This window comes from Homalodisca vitripennis, chromosome 8, assembly GCF_021130785.1.
Source record: "Homalodisca vitripennis isolate AUS2020 chromosome 8, UT_GWSS_2.1, whole genome shotgun sequence".
Taxonomy (NCBI): Eukaryota; Metazoa; Arthropoda; class Insecta; order Hemiptera; family Cicadellidae; genus Homalodisca; species Homalodisca vitripennis.
In genome coordinates this window covers 107,862,341-107,874,662 of record NC_060214.1, presented here as the reverse complement: position 1 = coordinate 107,874,662, position 12,322 = coordinate 107,862,341, and the positions used below count along the sequence as shown (strand labels likewise).

The 12,322-nt window shown below is 32.9% G+C and overlaps 1 protein-coding gene across 1 annotated transcript in view; it reads left to right on the top strand.

Moving 5' to 3' along the window:
• The window catches only part of LOC124367859 (syntaxin-1A), a 96,981-nt gene that overhangs the window by 26,939 nt on the left and 57,720 nt on the right, over positions 1–12,322 (top strand). Inside the window, exons 3-4 of the mRNA XM_046825023.1 lie at positions 3,532–3,664; positions 6,547–6,557. Of these exons, the coding sequence (XP_046680979.1) occupies positions 3,532–3,664; positions 6,547–6,557 (144 nt within the window). The remainder of the gene's footprint in view (positions 1–3,531; positions 3,665–6,546; positions 6,558–12,322) is intronic.

Below are 12,322 nucleotides of genomic sequence, written 5' to 3'. Positions count from 1 at the left end.
TATATACCAATAAAGAGTACTGACATGTACCACCAACTATCTCCCTCAATTCAATCTATATTAGCACAATAGACTTTTCATTAGTTACATTGTAACATAAAATAGGCGCTTTATAAATAAGTGTAAATCTATACATACATCTCAAAATTCTTTTAAATTGTACGGTGTTTATAACAACTATAAACTTATATACAGTGTGTTTATATACTTGTTATAGCAACTAGAAAGCATTTAAAATTTAAATTAGTAATTTATATCATACAGAATTAAAATATATGTTACCTATGAGGGCAGGATTTTTATAAAAATTAAAAATAACATTGGTCCCAGCATGGAGCTTTGAGAAACACCACCCTATACTGAATCCGTATGTGTTTTTGTAAGGCACTGCTCTTTGTTCACAAAAAGATCATTATTTTAAAGTGTAACAGAAATGTCAACTTACTTAAGATTACTTATCATTACTTTATGGCTCAAACAGTTAAATGTCTTGGACAGGTAAAAGCTATGTACTGTGCTAGCGCTCCCCAAGGCCTCTGAAATATGACTTCAAAATATGAGTATTTCCTGAATCCAAACTTTTGAAGTTCAATAAATTACATTTAAATAATTTACACCTTCTAAATACTAGACTTTGTATTCTACCTCCTTCCGCTCAATGAGAGGTTATGGAAAGTCATGGTTGGGGCATTGTTTGGGTACTTTAGGTTTCAGTTACTTATTTCACAAAATCGCAACTAAATATTCATTTAAAAATTTTTGTGAAATGTCATAGTTTTAAATTGGTGAAAGCTTAATCAAAATCACTAGACCCTTTTTAACAACTTACTGCTTTTTAAACTATAGATTGTATTTAGGTAAAAATCACTATATTAGTTTCAAAAATCTTAAAAATGAAGAATATGAAAATGTTGTTTTCAGATTTTTATAGTCTAAATGAGACTCACATGTTGAATTCCATCAAAATCAGACCTTCCATCTTGATTTCAATTGCTTTCTACCCAAAATAGAAATTCAGTCTTCTAGAGCGAGAATTCTTGAAGAGATTTAATTTGTGATCTTATCTAGTATCTGATGAGCTTTTAGTGAACATTTTGAATTTTTAATAAATGATAAAGATTTAGTTTAAACTGTTATTAAACTTATATAACATGAAATATTAAAAAATAGTTCTTTAAAAACTTCAAATTTCAGATTTTTTATTCATTATGCGTAATGGAAGAGGTGATAAATAATAATAAAAATGATAAATATGCAAATTGAATTAAATGGGATTTTTTACTATTTTTGTGTAGCTAATGACAAGGACCTAACAATAAGCACAAATGCATAACATTATTTTGCATATTGATTCCCCCATAAAAAATTAATAAAAGATAAATGGAAAATTGTTTTAGTATTTTTGGTTGTATGCTCTGATCTGTGCTTAATTGGCCTCCTTCATTAATTTTTCTTAAATGTAGGGGCAGTCATATCGTACAAAGAGTACTCTTTGAATATAAAATCGGACTATTTGTATATCATTTTAAAACTACATATGTTGCAGATGGCTGTGGAGATATTTTAGTTTGATCCTTATTACTAGACTTGTACAGGTCACGCGTAGTAAGGCTTCTCTGTCAATCACTGCTTGACCCCTTTGTTAGATATGACCATTCAAGATTTTCCTTTAGAAGAAAGTTTCAGACTGAAATAAACATGTTGCTGTTTTTACCACATAAGATTTAATTATTTCCACCTAAAACTGCTATTAATTTAAAATTCAAAGCTCCTAATTGCTGGTATATTCAAGTTTCACACTTTATGCTCAGTTGCTTGATGATGATGTTTGTCATTGGACGATATCTTTCACTGTTCAATTATATAATTATAATATATTGGGTAGACAGGTGGTGGTAAATTTGATCGAAATTTGTTTGACAATAACTAACAAGTCACATAGCGTTCCATTTTCATTTACAAAGTGGATACCCTTTGATCACAAATCCAGCACTTTAAACCACCTAATTCTGGCTTACAGACCGGATAAGATATTAATTACAAAGTATCAATCGTGAACATCTCTACTGTAGTTGCCGATTGTAGACTAACAGCGAGTTGTTAATACAGCACTTAGCCACTGAACCATCCAATTCTAGCATACAGACCTTATAAGATTATTAGAAAGTATCAATCGTAAACATCTCAACTGAAGTTGCCGATTGTAGACTAACAGCGAGTTGTTAATACAGTGCTTAGCCACTGAACCATCCAATTCTAGCATACAGACCTTATAGATATTATTAGAAAGTATCAATCGTGAACATCTCAACTGAAGTTGCCGATTGTAGACTAACAGCGAGTTGTTAATACAGCACTTAGCCACTGAACCATCCAATTCTAGCATACAGACCTTATAAGATATTATTAGAAAGTATCAATCGTAGAACATCTCAACTGAAGTTGCCGATTGTAGACTAACAGCGAGTTGTTAATACAGCACTTAGCCACTGAACCATCCAATTCTAGCATACAGACCTTATAAGATATTATTAGAAAGTATCAATCGTGAACATCTCAACTGAAGTTGCCGATTGTAGACTAACAGCGAGTTGTTACTACAGCATTTAGTCACTGAACCATCCAATTCTAGCATACAGACCTTATAAGATATTATTAGAAAGTATCAATCGTGAACATCTCAACTGTAAGTTGCTGATTGTAGTCTAACAGCGAGTTGTTAATACAGCATTTAGTCACTGAACCATCCAATTCTGGCATACAGACCTTATAAGATATTATTTGAACGTATCAATCGTGAACATCTCTACTGTAGTTGCTGATTGTAGACTAACAGCGAGTTGTTAATACAGCACTTAGCCACTGAACCATCCAATTCTAGCATACAGACCTCAATCGTAAACATCTCAACTGAAGTTGCCGATTGTAGACTAACAGCGAGTTGTTAATACAGCACTTAGCCACTGAACCATCCAATTCTAGCATACAGACCTTATAAGATATTATTAGAAAGTATCAATCGTACGAAGTTGCCGATTGTAGACTAACAGCGAGTTGTTAATACAGCACTTAGCCACTGAACCATCCAATTCTAGCATACAGACCTTATAAGATATTATTAGAAAGTATCAATCGTAAACATCTCAACTGAAGTTGCCGATTGTAGACTAACAGCGAGTTGTTGACAGTGTAGCCACTGAACCATCCAGATGCATACAGACCTTAAGATATTATTAGAAAGTATCAATCGTAAACATCTCAACTGAAGTTGCCGATTGTAGACTAGAAGAATACAGTGCTTAGCCACTGCCATCCAATTCTGCGTCGCTTATAAGATATTATTAGAAAGTATCAATCGAGTAATGTCAACTTTCTAACAGGGGATGTTGTTAACAGTTGGATGGAAGATCCGGAGATGATAGACAAGATACAGGCCAATGTGCAAGGAGGTGAAGAAGAAACACAGTGCCATCCTCTCTGCGCCGCAGACGGATGAGAGTAAGTCACTTTCTAACAGCGTGTTGTTGACAGGTGGAGGAGATCCGGGAGATGATAGACAAGATACAGGCCAATGTGGAGGAGGTGAAGAAGAAACACAGTGCCATCCTCTCTGCGCCGCAGACAGATGAGAGTAAGTCACTTTCTAACAGCATGTTGTTGACAGGTGGAGGAGATCCGGGAGATGATAGACAAGATACAGGCCAATGTGGAGGAGGTGAAGAAAAAACACAGTGCCATCCTCTCTGCGCCGCAGACAGATGAGAGTAAGTCACTTTCCTTCTATTTCACTGGTTTTATATTTTGCCAGATTGTTGTCAATAAGAAGCTTTTAGCAGATCATCTTCATACAGGAAATTCAGTTATTGGGTGGAAAATGGGAGGAGCTGTTCATTGGAATTATACATATGGAATACAGTTAGCTCATAAAGGCAGTAGGCTTAGGGGATGTATAGTTTTGAATTGGTGAGCAATATCAGTCTGCAAAATCAATCTATGAGAATTAGTCAAATGTTACCTGGACATTTTCATGGTCACAGTTGGAGAGCCGGTAGAAAACCTTCTATCATGGGAAAACATTTAGGTAATAAAAATGAGAATTATAATTTTTTTCTAAGAATAATAATTATGTATGATGAAACATAGATTGTTCTGAACTTGAAATAAGTGAATATAGAATGGCAAGTTTGCTTCTGAAAGGTTGACCTTTCGATAAGAAATTTTGCCATCAAAACAAACCTACTATATTTCTCTTATTACAGTACACCAGCTGCAGAAAATATTAATCACATTTTAACTTACTAACATATTATATCAAGGATCTTATCAATGCATAATTGTCTGTGTAAAGTATAAAAATATATGTTCGTATTACACAGTAAAACTCGGATATCGGAATGAATTAAACTTTTTTTAAGAAAAAGGTAACTTTATATGTATGCAGATCTTACATTGACTATTTTATTTTAAACAATAATCAGTTTTGAGAGAAACACATAAAATTTTTTGAAAATTATTTATGCTGTAAATTTTGTACTTGATTCACTTCCCGGTGGGGTATATAAACATGGGCAGTAACACAGTAGCAATGAATGATGTGTATGATAGAAGGTTACAATGAAGGCGACAGCAGTCACCACTACTTGACCCCTGTCAGTCACACGTACCATTAACATCTGTTATTGTGCTGTACTACAAGTCTAGTGTTGCCGTACTTGACTGTACTCGTGCAATAGCCTCCTCTTGACATTTAAGTGTACTTGTAGTCAAACAAGGTATCGCTGGAAGCAAGTTTGAGTGAATGTGACATATTGAATTTTTTTTTATTCAGTAACAAATTATCTAACACTGTATTGATTAAGTTCTGATTCCAACGGAAACTGTACATTTTTATTTGTTTATTTCATTTACTCTTTTAAAGCATAAATTGTGCACCAAATTGTGTACCTCGTAATTTCCCATTTCCACATTTTTGTGTTCATAATTCTTCCCTGATGGATGGATGTTCTCTCTGATTACCATTTTCAAAACTCAACATCTCTTCATCACAAAAAATATTGCCATTATCACTATTGTAAAAAATGTTTTCAGTGCTATTGTCATTCATATGTAAACAAATTCTAAATAAACAAGCCATGTCTAATGAAATTTTCTTAATTGTAATAAGAATTGTAGTACGGGTATTTTAATTTAGAAAAGTAAATATACCAACGTGATCTAGCAGCAGTCTCATCAACTAGGCAGGCACAAAGGCCAATAAACTATAACTCATCTGACAAACATATCTGGAATAAGGGCCAAAATTGGATCAGATCCTTTGTTTAAAGTTCGTTATTTACGATAGATAATTCTAAACAATAATAGAATTTTTAGGATTTCAGACATTTGTTGTCATAACATATTACAAAAAATATAACACCACATTTTGAGGATGGGAATCTTCTTCGCATTTTAAAATAACCCAAATACATTAGAAACAAATTTAAAACTAAAATAAGTGGCACTCAAAATTAAGATGATACCTGACTAGTACACTAACAGTATGAAGCCAAGTGATGCCACTGCACAGAAGCCAATTGCACAAATAACACGTCACATATGTACTAGCGAAGATGCACTTTCGCTATATATTTTGTAATCATCTTGACTGTACACCGGTTAGCACTTGTATAAATGCACATGGTTGAAAAATCTCAAGGAGTGGATATTGAAAGTGTAACTTTAAGATACCAGTACCTGTGTCCGGAGAGTAGCTCTTTTAACTACTTCATTATCGTTAGGTATAAACATATTATGAAAAAGCACCTGGCTGAATGTATGCTCTTTCAGTGCTCAGTTTTAATATTGACTTAAATAACTGGCTTGAAAGGTCACGCATCTCACCTGACAACTTGATTTGGAGTTTTATATTATTTGAGTAGCCTATCAGCTGTCAAATCATAAACATATTAGTCATAATATGACATCAAATACTACTTGGGTGTATCACAATATATTTTGTTTTATCACATATTAAATCTGACTTGATTACCAGCAATGGTCATTCTCACCAAAGGAAGTACTTTACTTTGACTCAGTGAATATGAATTGTTACAAATGTGCTGTCTTCCATTGACGTTTCATATCGTTATTTTTTGAACTGATGTGATCAACACGTAAAGAATAGCTTCCTTTAGTTTTATTTATTGTTTATAAAAAAATTGTACAATGGGACTTCTGATTCGTCTTAAAATCTTGAACTAAATCTAATTGTAATATAAAAAATGTGCATTTGCCATGTGCATTAAGTTATTCTATGTAAATCAGTGTAGTAATTTGTAAGTCGTTATACACCTGATGCGGACTATAAATGCCACTGGCCTTGGGCATTCGGCATTGACTAGTGGGAAAGGATGCGTGCAGTTGAAGTTGATTAATTATAGACTGGGTTATCATGCAAACATACACACAATGTAGCCACAATAGAAGGGAATAGAGAAGAATGTACTGTTTCAATAAACCTCGAAAGTTCCAGTATAAATGTTATATGCAGATTACTTGTCACTACAGATATAAAAAAAGTATACATGTGTTTATCCCTAAGAGCTGCAGCATCATTGCCATAAGGTTACATGTTGCAGACATGTGGTTGTGGTGTGCGTAAATGTCGAAACACATTTCTGGTTAACTGCAAATCAAATGTCTTTATCCCTAAGAGCTACTGTGTCATTGCTATAAGAAGGTCACATGATTCCAGACATGTGGGTTGTGGTGTGTGTAACTGTCGAACACATTTCTGGTTTATTACAAGTGTTTTTTTAACCCTAAGAGCTGCAGCGTCATTGCTATAAGAAGGTCACATGATTGCAGACATGTGGGTTGTGGTGTGTGCGTAACTGTCGAACACATTTCTGGTTTATTACAAGTGTTTTTTTAACCCTAAGAGCTGCAGCGTCATTGCTATAAGAAGGTTACATGATTGCAGACATGTGGGTAGTGGTGTGCGTAACTGTCAATACATTTCTGGTTTATTACAAGTGTTTTTTTAACCCTAAGAGCTACTGTGTCATTGCTATAAGAAGGTCACATGATTCCAGACATGTGGGTTTGTGGTGTGCGTAACTGTCGAACACATTTCTGGTTTATTACAAGTGTTTTTTTAACCCTTAAGAGCTGCAGCATCATTGCTATAAGAAGGTTACATGATTGCAGACATGTGGGTTGTGGTGTGCGTAACTGTCAAACACATTTCTGGTTAATTGCAAATGTCTTTATCCCTAAGAGCTACTGTGTCATTGCTATAAGAAGGTCACATGATTCCAGACATGTGGGTTGTGGGTGTGCATAAGATTAACTGTCAACCCCTTCTTATCATTGTACATGTTTTTATCCCTAACAGCTGCAGTGTCAATGTTATGTTATGTTAAGTTTGTGTCTACAGTTTTTAACAAGTGGATTGTGATGTGCAGATTGTTAAAAGTACAGATGGAAAAAGTTGACCTATTTTAATAATCTGTTTAGCTTGAAATGAATTCTTCCTTTGTAATTATTAAAATTTTTAGATTGAAGTGTGATAGATCAGCTACCAAATTCGTTTGATACCGAAATAAACCTGCCTTTCACGTGTTACAAAGCTTACAATAGTGTTACTTTAAATAGGTTTAGTTCAAACAATCAAATCACAGGGGTTTGTTTGTATTAAAGTTAGTTTCTGTAAATGAGAAAGATTTTTTTTCTATTGGTATTCAGAATTGGATACCTATTGTAATTTCATAATATTGTGTTTAGTCCTGTGGCTTGTAATTTTTGAACCAATAGATTTTAAGGAAGAGCCCTTCTGAAACCCTTTGTTTTTAAGTCATTGTTGATATTCCTCAATTTTGTATTCATAATGATATATTTTTAATACAAATGTAGTTAAAAGTACTTAGTAGAAAGAAATGGCTTCTGCAAACGAAGGAAGGAAGCATCTTCATTATCAGAGGAAACTTGATCAATTAATGATGAGTCAAAGGAAACCTGATCAATTAATGATGAGTCATGATATGTGTTGTCCGAATTGTTCTAAGGAAAGAACCAGTAAAGTTTCTGCAGAGGTTGTATATTATATATTAAAAGAGGAAAGATTTCTCACGAGTGTAACGATTTTAAACATTGATAAGCATGCATGATAAGTTTAATCTACAAGTGTTATAGTTTTAGTCATAAAATTTAAATTGCACTAAATGGTAACTACCATAAGTATTGTTAATTAAAACAATGTATATGTTGTTATGTGCCTGTTCTCAGTATCTTTTTTCGTTATAGATATATAATCTTTACTCTCTGGATCTGTCAAAATAATTCAGTTCAGTTAGTTATAATGTTTTTGTTTTGTGAATTTACTTAAAAGTATTTAAAATATATTAAATTAGGATGGGGGGGAATAAATGCAGTGAATTAATTTCAAGAAGCATATATATGTAGTAAGTTTTATATTGATTAGTTAATAAGTTCACCAAGTGTGTTAGTTAAATATTCTGCCCTTCATATTACGTATGCCAGACATTTAAATTTATAAAAAAATATTGATTAGCACTGAAAGTTAATGTAAGTAAAGAACACTGAAAACAATATTTTTATTGAACAAATTGTATTTATAGAATTTTTCTAGTAGCAAAGTGTTTCTCAAATTCAACTTAGATTTTTTAAGTATTGTTATGGCTTAAATATGATTGGAGCAGAAAGTTCAATATCAAGGTATTAGGATTCATACTCAGTACAATATCTCATTTCAGTTTAAAGAACTAAAAAGAAAGATTGTGGAATGAAACCGTATGAATTTTTTGTTAGGTTAAAGTTAACGTGTGGCACAAAGTGAAGTAACTGTTAATTATACACTAAACGTTAATTATAAATTAGTTTAGTGGAAAAAACACACACATTTCCAGTATTTCACGTAGTGTGATCACCGATAAAAGTGATTTGAACATATTTGTCGTGTGCTCAGTTGGAAAGTGGAGTAGGTGAATGGATATGACAGATATTCTGTAAGAAACAACAGATTAAAGTACTAGGAAAGGAATGTTAGGTGTGTGTGTGTGGCTGGTTGTTGGTGGGGGGGGGGGGGTATAATCTGCCAGGAGAGAAGAGCGTCAGTGACAAAGTGATGATGCTGAGGTTTAATCAGTCAGCCTGTTTTATACACCTGTTGCTGCCTCCCCCAGCGACACATTAGTCATTGATAGCCCCCATTGATGGTGTGAGATACTCATCCTTGGATTTATCTTCACACGAGGTCTACACATGTGCACTTTCAGTACCTGTAATATATAGGGACGAGTGTGTTCTCAACATTGAAAAGGTTTCCAAACATTAAAGATAGACACATCACCTCTTTTAGTTCATCCAGAAGAATTGTAGACTAATTGATAAAATTTAATTAAACAGTTTATACCATAAAAAGAAATCAGTATTTTTTAATAAGCGTAATAATAATCCTATAATTTTGAGTACTGACATTACAGTATAGAGACAAAATTAATTTTTAACCGAAATGTAAGTAATTAGTCGTGCATGTAAGAAGCGTTGATGCGATAGAGTATATTTTTAAACAACCCTATGAAATGAAATATGTTTATTGTTATTAATCAACAGTGGTTGCAACAGACATAGTCGAACTTACACTTAGTCTTAGTGTAGCCTTAATCTTAGGTATTAAAGGTTACATGTCAAATTAAATGGGTAAAATAAAATACATTTATAGTCAACAAAAGTGTATAATTACAATATCTACATTTAAAATTTATAACAATACGTGTAATAAGTTAAAAACATATAAATAAATTAAACGCACAAATAAATATAAAAATTCAAGTAAGAAACAGATTTTTACATAACATCTTGGATTTATGTAACATCCATTAGGATTTAAATTTCCAATTCCATTTTATTTACTTATTACTTAAAAATTTTTAAGTAATTTAAAGACCAATGCTCGTAAGTCTTACACAGCTTACAGATTAGAAGACACATGGATGTAAATGTTTTCAGGAAGTACTGGAAGTATTTCAAACTTTATCTTGGAAACGACATATTGTGGAATTGTGCAAAAATACTTAGTTCTGCTACTTATGTTACAAAACGAATTAAGCAGACAAGTGGCCTATAGCTAAAACGATATAAAACAATATATACTGCTAAAACAATATATCACAAATTGTTTTAATCACACTTGATGTGTATTATAGTAGCTTGGAACGTAACAACATGAAAAAAAAAATTGGGCATAGTATAGATTTTACTATGGCAGAAAAGAGAAGAATAAAAAATTCTGAAACATCTACAATATTAAGATAGCTGTTGTACTGCTTTTAAGGAGTTAATGATACTGCAATATCTATTTACGTTAAAGAAGTGAATCTGCAAACAATCAACTCAAACGAAACGAGACTCCAAAATGTCGACCATTGTAACACTATAAATGCTACATACTACTACCTCAACACCATGTAACTCTGTTTACCAGAAAGCAATCATAAATGGCCATTTTTTTTTACAATGAGGCAAACGAGCTGAAAGTGGAACACCCAAGTCCTTACAAGAGGAAGCTACAGCTTTTACTTTCAATTTAACACTGAACAGAAATTCCTAATTTGGAGGGACAGTTCTACACTGAGCTAACATGAATTTCTGTTATAATTCTGTTACACAGTATTATGCAATATTTATGATGCCATATCAAATCTCCGTGGTTCTATATAAAGATTTTGATTGATTGTATATGAGCTAGTAAAACATTAATTTTTAGTTGTAATAAACATATTCAAATTAATTTAAAAAGGAAGGTTTCGTGTAGACCCAAATACTCGATAATTATTAGGTGTGGTGAGGATAGAAAAAACTGTACTGTCCTTCAAGTAATTCTTAAAACCAGTTCAATAATTAACGTCTTATTAAAATCCAGGCGATTAATTGTTTGGAATATTTTATGAAAGAAGTGAATCTGTAAACAATCAACTCAAACGAAACGAGACTCCAAAATGTCGACCATTGCAACACTATAAATGCTACATACTACTACCTCAACACCATGTAACTCTGTGTACCAGAAAGCAATCATAAATGGCCATTTTTTTTAACAATGAGGCAAACGAGCTGAAAGTGGAACACCAAGTCTTACAAGAGGAAGCTACAGCTTTTACTTCAAGACCATCAATTCAACACTGAACAGAAATTCCTAATTTGGAGGAACAGTTCTACACTGAGCTAACATGAATTTCTGTTATAATTCTGTTACACAGTATTATGCAATATTTATGATGCCATATCTAATCTCCATGATTCTGTATAAAGAATTTTGATTGATTGTATACGAGCTAGTAAAACATTAATTTTTAGTTGTAATAAACGTATTCAAGTTAATTTAAAAAGGAAGGTTTCGTTTAGACTCTTTGTACCTGATAGTTATAAAGGTGTGGTGAGGCTAGGGAAAACTGTACCGTCCGTCAAGTAATTATATACAGCTTATTGAACTATTTCAGTAATTGGCGACTTATTAAAATCCAGGCGATTAATTGTTTGGAATATTTTATGGAAGCTTTTTATGAGTTCTGCACTCATATTTCTTTCAACTGTCTACTATAAGCTCCGACCTATATACCAGAAAATAGGGAACAGAAAGAACAATTTATAGTCCAGAAAGAGACCTAATTTCCATTGTATAAGCACACATCCTAGTTTTCGGTACATACATTTCTTCTAACAAAGAATTCGATCGTCGTTTGGGTGAAAGTCAAAATGGAAGTTATAAAAATGGCTAAAGGTGTAAACCAAATTTTTCTTAGCTTGACATGCTTAAAATCAACCATTTGACATGTAAGTAAATGTTAAATCAGCAGCGTCAACAATCCTTATACAGACCCTTACAGTGGTGATTTTCAATCTCTTTATTCAGTTATCTGACGGTGATGTAACTATTATTCATGTGTCTAACAGTCAGTTTTGGGTGTTTGAAGCTAGGAAAAATATAATCTGAGAAAAATGATCATTTAATGTTTTTATCCCTTCCCATTATAACCTACGCCAAAACTAGCGTGGCTCACAATCGATTTCCTTGGGAAAAGTTCCTTTGTCAAACCAGGTTGTGTACTTATGCAGTGTAAATTGGCTCTTACGTGCTAGACTAGTATTGCATCTAGTTAGTTATCCTGTAGTAATTATCATCCACTAGTGGATAAGACACAACATAAACACACCATTTAAACTAGTATTTTACAGGTAGTAGTTAAACCAATTGACTTATTTACTTTGACAACCGCCTGTTTTGCTAAACTGACTGATAAATTGTAGAATCTTTACAATAGTT